The sequence below is a fragment of the Drosophila simulans genome, chromosome 2R (assembly GCF_016746395.2).
Source record: "Drosophila simulans strain w501 chromosome 2R, Prin_Dsim_3.1, whole genome shotgun sequence".
Taxonomy (NCBI): domain Eukaryota; kingdom Metazoa; phylum Arthropoda; class Insecta; order Diptera; family Drosophilidae; genus Drosophila; species Drosophila simulans.
This window is the reverse complement of record NC_052521.2, coordinates 11,690,431-11,706,158: the sequence shown is the minus strand read 5'-3', so window position 1 is coordinate 11,706,158 and position 15,728 is coordinate 11,690,431. Positions and strand designations below refer to the sequence as shown.

Here is a 15,728-nt window from a genome sequence, read left to right as displayed (position 1 = left end):
CTTAAGTATTTTTATACATATTTATTTGGCATAACATTATATAATTTTATTTGTGGTTAAATTGTCAAAATTTTTCTACTGGCACTGCCTTTTGTTATCCGTTTCCTGTTTCAGAATTCGCACTAGTCATTCTCAGCAGTCAACATCCCTTTTGGCGCCCTTAAATGTGAACATATGCCGCCTGTTTCTATTGTTTCGGCTATGTCACCCTTATGGTTGCTTTTTTTCTCAGTGCACGTTGTTTGGTCCTGGGTTATATGCTCTATATGTTTTGTTTCCTTCAAAATCACCAGCCAAAGAATCTGATAAAAATTATAAAAAATTAAATAAATATTTTTAAATTTAGTTTTAAATTTTTAATAGGATATGACTAGTAAATATATTATATTTTGCGTGACTTTTATTCAATAAGTGTCTAGCTTATCCTTTAGCTCATATTTTTCCTATCGATCCGACAACGCTCGACGCTCTCGCATGTCATTTGCCAGATCTGGCAGCCCGCAGGCACAAATTTTGAAAGTGGTGCCCAGAATGCGATGAGGACAAGCAAGGCTCATTCGAAATTTGTGCGTGCAACGCGAAGGAAGTGCCGCTCCGTAGCTCGCTGTCCCGCTCTCGCTCGCCCCGCTCTCTCGCTCTGTCGCACGCGTTCGCCGCTTGGCATTTGTTGTTTGCCACATTTTCGCGGCACCCCAAAAATCGAGGAAATACAATACGAGTGCGAAAATCGTCAGAAGTTGGTGCGACCTTTGGTGACGTCAGAGGCTGGGAAAAATCGCCAGGATGTCTGCCAATCAGCAGCAGCAGGCGAATCCTTCGGCGGCCGTTGCCGCACCCGCCGCCTCCTCGGAATACCTGAAACGCACCTGCCTCATCTGCGGCTGCCACACCAACCAGACGATCAATATCTACGAGCCCCGCTCCGGACCCAATATCGTCCAGCTAATCCAGGCGAAATTCAAGTTTCAGGTATGGATTTTTCCCATCTTAGAGCAAAAAAAAAAAAAACAAAAAAAAACTCAGTCAGGCAGGGGGTGTGGAAAGTATAAAAATCGATATTGGGGCAACTCGGCGGATGAGTCATGCAACGAAGGAACGTCCTTCGGACAAAGTTTTCCCTCTGCGCGTGTATCCGTGTGTGTTTTTTGGGTTAAAAGGGGATGAACTTCGCTGGGCGGAAAATGGGAAAATGGGTGGCATTCGGCAAGCAGAGCGGCAGGCACTTCTGTAGGCAGGTAAAGGTAACTCCCTCACAGCAGCCCACTGGGAAAAATGAGTGGCAAGCCATTTGATGATTGATTTCCAGCGCAGTTTTCTAATATTTTAAAGTGATTATTTGCAAAGAAGTAAGGTTTCAGATTATGTAGTTCCTTTCTTAATGAATATTCTAAAATCCTTTATGCCAATTAGATTTGTGGCATGCCCACCTTTTCCTGTGCCCTTTAAACTGCATATCCTGTCGCCGAGCAGCTGATGCATTTCCCTGACAACCTTTGGTAATTGGACACTTTGCATATGTGCCAGTGCCACAGAGCCGCCACTTAGTTCGATTCCTTTCCCATAATTTTTAACAGCTTGTTCTAATATGCGAGCAGTGCGGCGTGTGGGAAATGCGACAGCGGAAGATGGCCAGGGAAATCGATCCTGGCTGGAGATCCTGGGCTTGTTTTTCTGTGGAAGTGAGTTTCGGTTCTCGGATTACAGGCACTCCTCGCCCAAATGACTACCCATGACTACCTGTACCGGCGGCGCACACATAAACCTGCTCGAAAGGGCAGATGTGCTGTGGATTTGCCGAGATTGCTCCAATTTCTGCGGGCAGTGAACGAACCGAACCCGCTGTGCTCCGTTCTCTTCGTTTCCATATCCCAAAACGACAGCTGTATTTGCCGGTCGGCACTCAAAATCCAACCCATCGGGGTTCCTCGATCCTCTACCGCTGCTGCTGCTGCTGCTGCTTTATCAGCTCCTCATGGTCTCGAGTGAGTTTTTTCGCATATCAACTATTGAACTCGAATACCTGGATGCGAGTTCACAGTTTATTGTTTGTGAGACGAAGGGATTTGGTGGTTGAACCCTTGGAGAATGCCAAATATCTTTGGATAGAAATTCCGGTTTCTTAAGCTGCGCAAATCCAAACAAAAGATCTACCCTTGGAGTAGAGGTACAAAGGTGAATTCAAATGCCCGAATTTTCAGCCGAAGTCCCAGAAGTGCCAAACTAGACAAGATTTTCATTTAAAGGTCTTCGTTTAGTTTGGTATTTTTGGGAAATACTTTTTTCTAAGGTTTCCATTCAATTGGATTAGAAAGTCAGCCGGATTCTGAAGGCGAAGTAGGGAGAGTTCTTAAAACGAAGACCTATAAAAACATAAACAATTATAAGTGGTTGCTAACATAGTTTGTAAAAATATTGGGTATGTGGTAGATTGTATTTCCACATATTTTCGAAATAGATGTTTCGGACTTCGATTATATTGAAACATTGTGCTTAACTAGTATTGTGTGTATAGCAATCAATTTAATTACGAAATGCTTGAGCCGCACTCAATACGATTTCATAATAACAAAAACCCTCAGCTAACCCCGCAATATCAGACCCTCGAAGCCCACCCTCTATGCATATAGATTCACCCCCTCCGGACGTCGTTAGAATTTCGTTTGAACCGTTATTGCGAAACCCTATACGGTGGGCATACACCACCTGCCGTGATCGTAGCCCGGCAACCGATCTCCCCCACAGGAACTACACCCTCGCCGGGTTCTCAATAAGCTGGAGTTCTGAATGACAGTGCCATAAAGTCCAGTTGCAATTACCTTATCAAACTGCGCCCCCTACCACGCCCTCTTATGCACTCAGAAAAAAAAGAACATTAAAAATGTAGTATATATGCAGCTATATGAATAAAAGCATTAAGAGTTGCTTTCGAACTAATAGAAGTACTTTTAATCACATTTTTCCATGTGTCAATATCAAACTTATCTTAGGAGTGCACAACTTTTTCTCGCAGTGCATCTGCGATCGGCGTGCGTGTGTGTGTGTGTGCGTGTTTGTGTTGCTTTCTGTCTGCTTTGCACCTGGCCTGCAATTTGCATTATTATACCGTTTACACATGGCCCTTGGAGCACACCTTTTCAGCGCCGAAGCCAAAGGTAAACAGCCAGCCACAATCGCTCCTGATCCTGGCTACCCTCCGCACCTTCTCCTCCTCCCCCACCATCATCCTGGTCGATCCTTTCGGTTCACCCAACCCTCGTCCCGATCACCTTTATCTAATTTCTCGGCGCAGCTGTCGCGCATGCGCGTGCCTAATGGTCGTCATAGTTGGGGTTTTAACCCAGTTCCCGCTTCGGTTCCACTTCGGCATATATATTTTTTTTTTATATATACGGATAGGGCGCGTGGCTCTTGGCCGAAAACGAGTTTCCTTCGAGGCTCGAACTAAGCGAATGTCCCTTTGGCTTGTTATTGCTTACTGGTTTTCCGTACCTTTTGGGCCAGCTGCTACCGCTGGGCGCTTAGTTTTTGCTGGCAGGTGCACGAAATTATTGATACCCGAGGAATGCTGAGGTCTGGGCTGGGTAATTAATATGCCCGGGTCGTCTGGCAGTTGTTTTTCGGAATTGTTATGGTCTTTTTTTTGCACCTCTGGCTGGATGCTCATTAGTGGTAGTGGTGGTGTTGGTCGGGTGTCGCGAGCGATCACTAAGTGCATAGGCGTATCGTAATTTTCGAGAGGTTTATTCTGTGGGTTATGCCTGGCTTCAGATTGCGAGTCACGCCATCGGATTTGGGTCAATTTTCATTCTAAGGATGGTTCCTGATGACCTTAACGGTTTCATGGCTATAATCAATATATGATTGGCCTTCGTGTCCTTGAAATTTACAATGTAACCGCCTTCGGTTATTTCTAATGACTTTTTACCTTCATTCTGAATGCTACATATCAGTTAGCAATTTATTAAATTGGTTATTACTCAGCCATTAAATTAATTGAAGGACCAAATTAGCTTGAATAGTTACGATTAGCAATAACTTTATAGTCTAGTATATACCAACAATAGTTAGACAACCCGTACTCATCTATGCTCTATATGTCTCTACTTTCAGCCATTGAATGAGGACAAATTCCTCTGCTTCAGCTGCAACAACTGGCTGATCAACTGGCACTCCCTGCAGGCGGTCAACAGCAATGAGGCCGAAAGTCAGAGCCAAAGTCCCTCGCACATGGGCAACAGTGTGCTGCAGCAGGAAAGGACGAAGCTGCGTCCGGTGGCGATGGTTCGCCCCATGGTCCGAGTGCAGCCCCAATCGCAGCCCCAACTGCAGCCCCAAGTTCCAATCAATCCCACACCCGCACCCATAGTCTACTCGAAGCGAAGAGCCAGCAGACGCAGCGCCTCCGTCAGCCGGATGAGCCGAGTGCTGCGCCAGTGTTGTGTGGAGAGTCTGCGGCGGAGTCCCAAGAAGCGCAATCAGCAGCCGGTGTTCGTCTGCCTGAGGCCGCAGGGTCAGAAGAGGAGCAATCTGATCTGCAAGGTGGAGTGTGTGGCGCCGCGCCGGAAACCAGTGGAGCGACTGGTCAAGGAGGTGGCAGCCACAGCCACAGCCACACCCGTGCCCAATCCAAAATCCACGCCCACTTACCAAAGATTCCCGCAGCCCAGTGTGGATGGCAAAGTAGTGGCCATGTTCCGGCGACTGGGAACCACACTCAGCCGGGAAGAACCCGCCGCATCTTCAGCAGAATCAAGTCCCGCCTGCTCGAAACTCCCGCAGATCATGAGTCCGCTCAAAGAGACGCCGCGCTGGACGCGGGACCTCGATGACGATGAAATACTGCTGGAATTCGATACCGCCATATCCGAAGTCCTGCCAACTGCCCGCTATCAGGTTACCCACGAGGAGAACAAGGAGAACCAGCAGGCAGCAGAAATGGAGCTGGAGCTGGAGGAGGAGGAGGAGGAGGAGGAAGAAGTGGATGGCCGAGCGGAACTGGAAGTGGTGCAGGAGGCGGAAGCGCCGCTGGAACCGCAGAGCCACCACAAACAAGGAAACAGCCACCAAAATTCCCACCAAGCTTCAATCCAACTCGCTGGGCTGCGATTACCAATGGGCCTTAGCATTAGCCTCGTCTAAAAACGATGGGTCCAATTGATGCTCCACACACAAAATAGTCAAATTGCATGCACAATACGCAAATTATGAGCATTAGCAAATGTCTAATTTAATAGTACCTCGATTACATTTTAATTGTTAGTCAAATACCTTAATTAATTAGCGGACAAAAAACATACAACAAAAGACCTAAGAATGTTAAGTTAACGGATGTGGAAAGCTATATTTAAAATATACATATTAGTCGTAGGCAAAACCCTGACTTACCCCAAAAAAAAAAAAAAAACTACAAAAAAGAGAATCCCCTGGAGCCAATGTAGTTGAATTTGTTTGTTTGCTCCAAAAGACAAAAGTATTTCAAAATAACATGCGAAATAAAAATAGCACAAAAGCAATCAATATATAAATGGAATTAGTTTTTATTTTTTAAATGTACGGGTGGTATGAATTTACAGATTATTCCCAGGAATTAGGAAATATCTTTTTGAAAACAACTTTAATGTCACATTTCCCGCCAAATGTTACGCATCCATTTAAATTTTTAAGTAGAAAAGTAGTCCTTCAAATAGTAGTCCTTCAAAATAAAATATATATATATTTTAAACATACCTTTGCCTTTAAGTGTCACACTAGCGACATCTATGGAGTCAAGCCGCCAGTCGCTACATTACAGTCAAATGTAGAATTCAAAGAATTACTGTAGGTGGCGCTTATCATTCAAATCAAGGCGAATTACGGCGGCGAAAAATGGATTCAATATGTCTAGCATAATTTTGGTCAGCAATTGAATTAGCTTTGTTTGCATTCATCGGACATCACCCACAGGATCTATCATTTAGAATCCTGTCGTAACGAATATCCAATAATTATTGAAGTATGTATATTTATGTATCCTTATCCTTCCTAAACTTGTAAATAATGTTATATAATTATAATGTTAAATTTAAGGCGTGGAAGGCGACGCCACAGGCGTCGAAATGCATTGCAAAATTGCTGATATGATATAATTTAAAGAACTATTTTAAGTTGTGCTAAAGACAAAGTTGTTGCCTGTATAGCCACGACATGCCGCAGCCGGATGTAAGCCTTTACGGGAAGTCAATGTTGGCCACATTTGCCGATGACGTGTGCGTCACCTACAGGTCCCGATGCGAGCACGACGCAGCCGATGGTATCCAGGACTTTGCATACCGGTTCTCGGAATGGGCAAGACGTTGGAACATTGGCATCAATAGCAGTAAATCCAACAACGTCTGCTATACTTTAAAGTGGGGAACGCCACCGCCCGTCTACATCGAGGAAGCCCCCGTACCACAACCGAACGCAGCAAAGTACCTTGGAGTGCTTCTGGATCGCAGACTCACATTTGCCAGGCATGTGACCGACATCAGATCGCGCCTACGTGCCAAGGTGGCGAAGCTATCCAACAAGCTGACAATTTACAAACAGATCTTAGCACCGAACTGGAAGTGTGGGTGCCAAATCTGGGGCTTGGCATGGATCACATCAAAAGGATCGAGGCTATTCAAAATAAGGTAGCAAGACTCATCACCGGCTGCGAGTGGTTTGTTCGAAACACCACCCTGCACAGAGACCTGAAACTCGCAACGGTATTTGACGAAATAAACCAGCACTCGAGCAGACACCATGACAGGCTGGAGCGCCACAGAAATCGGCTGGCCAGCGCTCTGAACAGATCTCGCCCACCAAGGAGGCTCAACAGAAGGCAACCGAGGGATCTCATTACCCGATCTCCTTTGACAAGGGTCAGCAGAAGCTGACGCTTATCTTAAATCCTATTTGTTATATGTGATTGTTAGTAATTGTAGTAAAATTACTGTAAATTTGAAAAAGCTAACTATAGTTAGCCGGCGAGCCCAAATGGGCTGAATTAATAGATAAGAAGGACACAAAGGGGCTCCAAGACTTCCCCGTATGCCTTAATAAATAAATTAATTAATTAGAAAAAAAAGCACATTCCCACACAAAATATTTTTGTTAAATATTTAACATAAAATATGTAATACGAAAAATGAAATATTTTTAAATTATGAAATAATAATTTGTTAATAATTTACTAATTGAAAGGCTAATTCCTCACATTAGAAATCCATTTTATGATATTCCAGAACCAACGACATGCTCTTAGATACATATATCATTAGTTTTCGCCTTGCGTGCGAAAGTCCGATGTGTAATTGTTGATTTCTGATGCTCTAGCGTATTTATTTGATTTAGGCAATTGCGTAGTGAGAACGAACGTGTGGAGGTCAGCATCGTCGTTGCTGTTGTTGTTTATGCAACTGAGACAGCGGTGCGTATACGTATTTTGGCTTACAATATGGCATTTCATCAATAAACGAACTGATGACTGAGTGGCTGGCTGGCTGGCAATTGTGGTTTCGCCGACATGACTGGCAACGTTAATAATGTGGTGCGGAAATTTCTACGCGCACTTCAAGTACGCCGTATTGAGACGGCGACTAAGGTTACTTTTATTTATAAATAAAATTCATCGTGCCTTCTGAACTTGAAGATGACTTGCCGCAACGTCGAAGGAGACGGAGAGAGCGTGCAGTTTCCGGAAATAGCGTATACGCCCGATGGCCGTGCGAAGAGCTTACGCCTCGCGATTCTCGCGATTCTCGCGACTCTGCCGCCTACGAATGACGGTCAAGGTTGAGGCAGCTTCGGGCGGCTTGCCACACGGCACGTTCTACGTTCTGCCTGTCAGAGATTAAATCATTGAGTGCTGTGAGACATTTTTAGCCCGTCCAAGGATGCCGCGGTCTTGCCAAAAAAGTGTAGACTTGTCTAAGGTTAGTGATGCACCGAGAGAAACGTACTTAAGGAAATCATTTACTTAAAATAAATATTGTTCCAAATATCCATATAACCGATATGTAAAACACGTTTCTTACTCATAAGATATATGTTAAATTATTTAAATTATATCTACTGCCAAGCAATTAATGCCTAATTCGACTGCGATAATTCACATGGTTTATATTTATACCCATCCACTGGAGATGAACTCTCACTTAATGAGTGCAAGTTGTTCTGGAAAACACGAGATGTTCGACTGGTTTTCGTTCGGTTCCTGTTTGAGCACGTTTAATTAGCATAAATTTAAAAGGGAATTCGGCAATAAAGCCCCAGCGGCAGGAAGCTTAATCAAGCGATCGTTTGAACCCCAGCTATGTGATTACAATAAGAGCCTGTGGGGCATGCACCAACCCCACATGCTGCACATATATCCCCCTCACGAATTATATTATGCAATGTACGCACAAAATGCTGCCCGTTGGCTAGATCGTATATTTTGCTGCACTTTTGAATTTTGCCCACGCGGTGAAAAATTGTGCGACAATTAGCTCAGTGCGCTGGCCAAGCGTCCCAAAAAAACTGGTTTTCGAAAAAAAAAAATAATAAAAAACAAAGTATTAAAGTATAAAAGTCAGGCTGCTGTGGGCGGCGCGGCGGGATGCGTGTGTGCGAAAAATCATTCACTTGTGTACGAGCCAGTATGCCCATTGAAATTGTTTAATAAATCGAAGCCGAAAGAAACAGAAATCGAGAAAAAACGAACGCGGCTGAAAAGTGAACAACAAATACCTTGGGACCGCAAAAAAATCGCACGCACGGCAACGATTAAGGCATGAGTACTCGAAATTCAGCCCCAGAGGCTGGAGACAAGGCAATAACAATGCTAACGGCCGCTTTATGAACAATTATGAACCGCGGGCGAGTTCGCCCCAAAATCAAAAAAAAAAAAAAAACCAAAAAAGATATACAACAAGATACAAAAAAAGTGCCAAAAACAGTATCCAAATTCAAAACTCGAGTTGGGGGCGCATGCGTCACGCTCATGTCACTTTGCGAAGACAGAAATTACGAATATTATTCAATAAAATTCAAATTGTTGCTTTCACAGGCAAGGCAGACTGGTTGGGATTTGCTGTTACTGTTACTATATATATATATATACTTAACAATATTTTTTTCTGCTATTTTGGTGGCCTAGTTACCTTCAGTTCTCGAGTGGCGCGAATTTCGCTTTCAATTTCGGGCAGCCAAATTGCGCAAGATTCGTTAAATGATTTGGCAAAAAAAGACAGCGAATTTGCTTAGCTAAGCTCCATTTCAAGTTCACCATTGTGGTGTAATTGTAATAATACCCTAGACCAATTGCAACCCCGATTTTTTGTTTATTGCTTGTAATAAGTTTATTTATGGTTAACACGCATAATATAATTTATTGCATCTACAGACTAATGCGTCCGTAAGAAATCGAAATTAAAAGCTAAAAATGAAAAATATTTTTATTCTCTCCTGTAATAATCCGTTTTGCTGTTTCCTCCGTTTTTGTTTCATTCTTTTTTTTAGGGAGGACAACCAAGTTTCCTACATCTAAATATGCAAATATTAGACTAATAAAAGTGTGGAAATAAAAAACAAATAAAAGAAAAAGGTGCGAAAATTGCGAGTGGGTTGGGTGGAAAATGTGGAAATCACCTTTTGCCTGCCCCTCGAATGTTAAACCTAATGACCTGAGAATCTAATTCAATTTTCCTTGATTACAATCCGAATTATATCCGTATTACTCACATCTGGTTTTGTATGGCCGCAATTCTATAACCGATTTTTATGGCAGCCGTCTGAGTTATGGGTGTGACTATCCTATATCTAACCTAGTTGCAAGCTAAATAAAAATGTTTATAGGCAATAAAAGAATACTAAAACTGCATAAAAGTCGCCAGGAATAATTTGTGAATTCATGAGGATATATCTAGGCATATATATATAGAAGTCATGTGAGACTTTGTGGGCCCGAATTCTATTTCTATAGTTTTTCAAAAACACAACATTGAAGTATATAACCTACAATCTATTAACTGGTTAATGGTCAATCATATATATGGATTAAGTATAATCTTAAGTGTCTACCAAACCAATTAAATCTCTGTTTCGTATTCCTTAAGCTATTGGCAGTGATTGTTATCGTCATGTTTCATATAAGAAAGTTGTAGAAAAGTAAAATGAAGGGCTGGCAGAGTTTCACATGATCCAACGAAACCACTCGGAAAATTCGTTAATAAAACTTCGTTAACTATAGGTATCTGTTCCTAACCTAGGTTGGGCTACAGTGTATTGGGGGTGTATGTGTGGGACATTTAACAAGTTGAACAGCATCACAGTGTACAGCCATTAATTTCACATACGATTAGCCGTTCTAAAACGGAGTTCTATAACAGAGTACTACTATCTTCCCACTAAAATTAATCAACAATGTGCCCCCATTCAATCTAATTCACGGGCGATATGGCCTGTCCGAATTTCCTGGCCCTCTGGCCAAATCCCTTGCTACCATCTGGACCCATTGGAGTGCGTACCAGGCTCTCGGCAGCTCGCTGGGCAAACGAACCGGAACGCGACCGAGGAGATCCGTCGAGGAAGCTACCGGTTCGGGATCTTGGCTGGCCATCGTAGCCATCGCCGCCGCCGTGCTTGTAGTTGCTCAGGAAGCTGCCGGTGCGAGATCGTGGAGATCCTTCGAAGCCCTCCGATCCAAACGAGCAGCGACGATCGTATCCCGAATCCGTGGATATGCGTCTTCCTCCAATATACTGAGCATTGTCATATGCCGCCAGCTTGCTGCTCAGCTGCTGGAAATTGTTGGAGTAACGACGTGGCCACACCTGGTAGCCACCACCTCCTCCACCCACCAGCTGATCGGTTTGGATGGGCTCCCGCTCGATGTTGAAATCGTTCGAAGGACGACGATAGAAGCCACTGCTCTCGCTGGCATTCGAGAAGGTTCGCTCGAACTGCATGGATCCGTTGGAGAAGCGACGCTCCTGGTTCTGATTGTTGCCCGGACAGCTGCCATTGGAACACACCGAGGTCTTTCTGTAACTAGTGTCCGTGGTCTGAGCAAAGTCCGAGACCCTTCTCGAGCATGGACAGCTCTCCGAACAGTTTGAATCGCGACGTTGGGGAACTCCTCCCGTTTCCGAGCAATTGCTGGCCCTTCGTGACATCGAAGGATTGACTTCTGGAGTGTAGTTCTGCTCGGAGCAGTTGGACAGACGACGCTGCAGACTGCTTATGCCAGACACCATCGGATTACCGCCTGAATTGACAGCAGAAGATATAGGCGAAACATCGCCCAAGGCGGCCGCTGTGTTGGCCGAAATCGTCGATGTGTTGCTGTATCGCCTGGGACCATAACCGAAAAAACCAGTGGGTCCCACCTCCTGGTTCTGGTTGCCAATGCTCCCACGGGGCTGATAATGCTGATACGGATTGGCATGGTAGCTGGGCCCCGTTTGTTGGTAGTAACTGGGCTGGAAGTCCGAGTTGTTGCGCTTGAGTTTGAAGCGCAAATCCGGTACAGTTTCGTGGCCGGAGAAGCTGCCACCTCGACTCCGCTCGTAGTTGGCATCGTTGTAGTAGCGATAGTTCTCCACCATCCGGGCCACCGGTGCGGCGATCTGAATGACGGCTGCCTTCTTGCCGGTCTTCTTCTTGGGCGCCACCATCTCGTAGACCTGGAAGGGCCCACTCAAATGACGGGCATCCCTGGCGGAGGAGGATTCTAAGTACTCCACTAGAGCACACTCCTTTTGCTGCAGTTCTGGATACTTGTTCATGAACTGACGCACATCCACGGGAATGGCCATTCCAGGCTTGAGAATGCGTATGAGCGCAATCTCCCCGCATGGCGAGAACATATCCGATACCTTTTCGATGGTTAGCTTGTCCAGTGGGAGATCACAGGCCACGATCGTGCGAGAGGGCATGGTTTCATCGAAACTGGGCAGCGGTTCGATTCTGCGCACCTTGGTGCCCACATCATTCAGCTCGATCTTGCGGGACTTGCGACGCACTGCATCTCCAACCACCTTCCACTCCCTGGTCAGTTGGCGCACCCTCTTGAAGCTGGACACCAATTTAAGGCTGACGAAACCCTCCTTGTTGCGTCGCACATGTTTCAGCAGGAATGCATCCTTCAGGATGCTCTCATTGGAGAAGTAGAACTCCACGGCATCGGTGATTTCGGCAGCCAGTTCCTCGCTGGGAATAAGAGAGGGATCGAGTGTATCTATCTCGTTGGGTCCTTGGTGCTCAGTATCCTGCTCCTGGTGAACCTGCACTTCCTGCTCCTTCACCTGCGGCTGCTCCACCTCCTTTTCCTTCTTCATAGTGAGGAACGAACGATGGGTTTTCTTCGCCTCCAGAACGGGTGAGTTGGCTGGTGCGACCGCCGGAGGTGGAGAAGCATCCAAAGTGAAGTTAGGGTGGAGATAGATGTTATCCATCTGGTGCTTACGGAACTTCTCCAAATTGGCCTCACTCAAGACGGCCGGTGGCGTAGTCTGGCGCTCGGTTAAGTCCACCTCGGCTATGATGTGATTGTCCACGGCCAGGGGCTTCAGCTCATCACCCTCCTCCGACGATTCATCCGAGTCCCCAATGGAGGAACCCATGCCCACGTCCACCAGTTGGTGATCGGTGGGCGACATGGGCGGAGCAGAGGGTGAAGTATCCTCCGAGGTGCTGCCATTGCTGCTGCCCAGCTGAGAGTCCATCGATTCCATTTGGTGGAGCAGCGCCTGTGCCGAACGCCTGGCATGCATGCGGAGCAGCTTGCAGGGCAGCGATGAGGACAACGGCACCACCGCCTGGGAACTGCAGCTCGGCTGCTCATCATCCAGCTCCTCCACCTCCTTGGTCTTGTCCATTGAAGCAGGCGACTCCGGTGCTTTCATCACAGGCACAGCGGTGAGAATGGGCGCTAGGATCGGAGTGGGGTCCACAGGACTCACGAGGAACGTGTGACCCTCTGCACCGGCATGTGGAGCCTTCACCTCGTACACCTGCTCCGCCTGATCCCTGGGACTGCTCATGGCTACAACGAACGACCTTGGCTGATGCTCTGAGATGTTTTTTGGGCACTCCAGCAAAAGCGAAAAGCTGTTTTTACTTCTTTCGACTCTACTCTCTATCGTTGCTGGCCAAGCCAAGTGTAATTCTTCCCAATTTCTCTGCTCTCTTTCTCTTTCTCCTTCTCTCTCTCTATCTCTCTCTCTCTCGTTCACTTTCACTTTCAAGTTCAGTGGGGAAAAGCTCGCTGCGGGAGCTGCACCTTACATCGGATGGGCCCGATTAGCCAAGATGTGCATCTGGGTAACCTGAAACCCAAACTGAAGCGTTCATTGAACGTCAGCTGTTGCTGGTGGCAATGTTCGTAATGTTGGTGTTGCTGCTTTAGTTGTAGTTGCAGCAGTTGCTGCTGGTGTGTTTTATACCGCCGTTTGCGTAATATCGCCTGCAACGTGCTTGGAATTTGTTTGGGGCGTTTGGTCGCCTGGGTTTTTGTTTTATTTCTTTTTCTAGGCCGCGCTTGACACCGATTCGCCAAAAGTTAATAAATAAAAGTTCAATTAACAATTTCGTCTGCGTTTTGGGTAATTTTCGAGTTCAAGTTGTTGCTACTGTGCTTGTTGGTTGTTCGTTGTTGTTGCCCGTTTCCTATGTATTTCCGTAAGGCTTTTCGGTTGAACTTGTGTAAACTTTCTGTTTCGCACGCGACTAAAATTGAGTTCATGCAACGCTGCAACGCGGAGATCGACTGAAATTGCAAATTGATTTGAGGTCGGTTAAATACCCTCTGCTTTCGTTTCAATTTTTTTTCTTTCTGCCTCTTTTTTCGTGTTTACAGCAGCAGGCGGCCGGCGGCAGCGACGTCGGCAGCGACAGCGACGCCAGCGGCAACGACAGCGGCGTTATTGAGCGGTCCAAGTACGCACGATAACAACGAAAAGCCAATAGCAACAACAACAGTGCGCGGCGAGAGCTGCGACGTCGGCAGCGACAACTTATTGGCAACACACACGAAACTTGTTGCGTTGCCAGCAACAGCAACAGCTACAGCAAAAGCAACAGCAGCAAGCACACCGGTTACAGCAGAAACAACAACAACAATAGCAGCAAACACAGCTGCACTAACAGCAAACATATGAGCAGCAACAACAGCAGACGCTACAACAGCAGCAACACTAAGAGCAACATGAGCAAACACAGCAGCAACATTGCTAGCAAACGCAACAAAGGCAGCAGCAACATTACGAACAACAACTGCAAACACATCAGCAACAACTCAGGCTACAATAGCTGCAACACGGCGAGCTACAGCATCTAACATAGGAGCAACAGCACAGGCTATAACAGCTGCAACACAACGAGCAATAGCAGCAAACACAGCAGCAACATTACTAAGAAGCACAAGAAATGCAACAGCAACACCACGAACAACAACTGCAAACAAATCAACAACAATATTAAATGTAGCAACAAAGGAATAAGCTACAACAGCAGCAACACTACGAGCAGCAACAGCAACATTACTAGCAACAACATCTAACAGAGCAGCAACAACACGGGCTAGACCAGCAACAGCAGCTTGGCCAAAAGCAACAGCAACACATTGTCGGCATTTGCATTTGCTCAATGCATTTGTCAGCTCGTTTGGTTGTTTGAACATGCCACACGTTTGACATTAGTACGCGCACACACACACAGCCACTTCCGATTTGCATTGATCGGCTGAAAATTGGGAAAGTGCTTTTCGCGTGGTGACCTCGTTGCACGAAAATAACACACGATTGCAATTGCAATTGCAGTTGCTATTGCTATTGCAATCGCAATTACTGCGTCCAGAACGAGCCGTTTATCTCCGAGGGGAAACAGGAAGGAAACTGAACGGCGGCCAGCGACAACAAATTGCAATTTGAGGGTTACACACTTGACAACCCAGAGACGCTGATCAATCAATTGCAGGTCAGTTCCGCTTTGCAACGAGGCGATCGCGCATGTGAAACTTATCATGGAAATTGGGCAAACACTATTTCAATTGCAACAAAGTGTTGTTCGAAAATTTGAGAAAATATGGAGGTTAAAACAAAGGTAAAAATTGCAAGGCCAAAGATATTTTTCAACTTTCAAATGCAGTAATAATTAAATAAATGTTCACTTATGAGCTTTATCTATGAAATATCGCTGCAGTTGGCAAGGTGAACTCTCTTTTAGTCTTATATTAGTTCTCCAGAGCATAATGTCTTAAGTAAACAAAAATTCCATAATTAATTATACGCTTGCATATGAAATGGATCCCGCCAATCTCCACGTTTGCGCGTCTCATTAGCGCAGGGAATCCTCGTTGCATCGCAGTTATCGCATCGCCAATTTGCATGTCAAGTGCAAGTTCAAGTGCACCATTGAAATGCGGCGCAATGGCAGCGTCATTCTCTCGACTTTTGCTTTGTGGCTGTTGTGCGGTGCGGTATTATATCATCGGTCATATTCATAAGAATAATCCCTTTAGTGGGCCTGACTTTTATGAAACACTGTGTTGCATCAGCTGCGAACTGGCTATTGTTTACCCAAAACTGATAAAGTTATACAAGACAAAGGCGGTACAGAACCAGAACAAATGTTTGCAATCCAATTACAAGGTGTTCTGCCTGCCGCCTTTGCCCGTTTGCCCCTCGGCGTCTGGCCACACGGCGTATGCTTGACATAAGGTCAACTGGCCATCAAATGCTCAT

At 45.6% G+C, this 15,728-nt stretch overlaps 2 protein-coding genes across 2 annotated transcripts; one reads left to right on the top strand and one right to left on the bottom strand.

Annotated features, from left to right (window-relative positions):
* The first annotated feature begins 520 nt into the window (after positions 1 to 520).
* Positions 521 to 5,525, top strand: LOC6734486 (protein phyllopod). The gene is made up of 2 exons (XM_016182010.3): positions 521 to 969; positions 4,111 to 5,525. The coding sequence occupies exons 1-2, from the start codon at positions 784 to 786 to the stop codon at positions 5,137 to 5,139; spliced, it is 1,215 nt and encodes a 404-aa protein (XP_016027610.1). The 5' UTR covers positions 521 to 783; the 3' UTR covers positions 5,140 to 5,525.
* Positions 5,526 to 9,503: 3,978 nt separating this feature from the next.
* Positions 9,504 to 13,777, bottom strand: LOC6734484. The gene has a single exon (XM_002081467.4). The coding sequence runs from the start codon at positions 13,026 to 13,028 to the stop codon at positions 10,425 to 10,427; it is 2,604 nt and encodes an 867-aa protein (XP_002081503.1). The 5' UTR covers positions 13,029 to 13,777; the 3' UTR covers positions 9,504 to 10,424.
* Between the last annotated feature and the right edge of the window lie 1,951 nt (positions 13,778 to 15,728).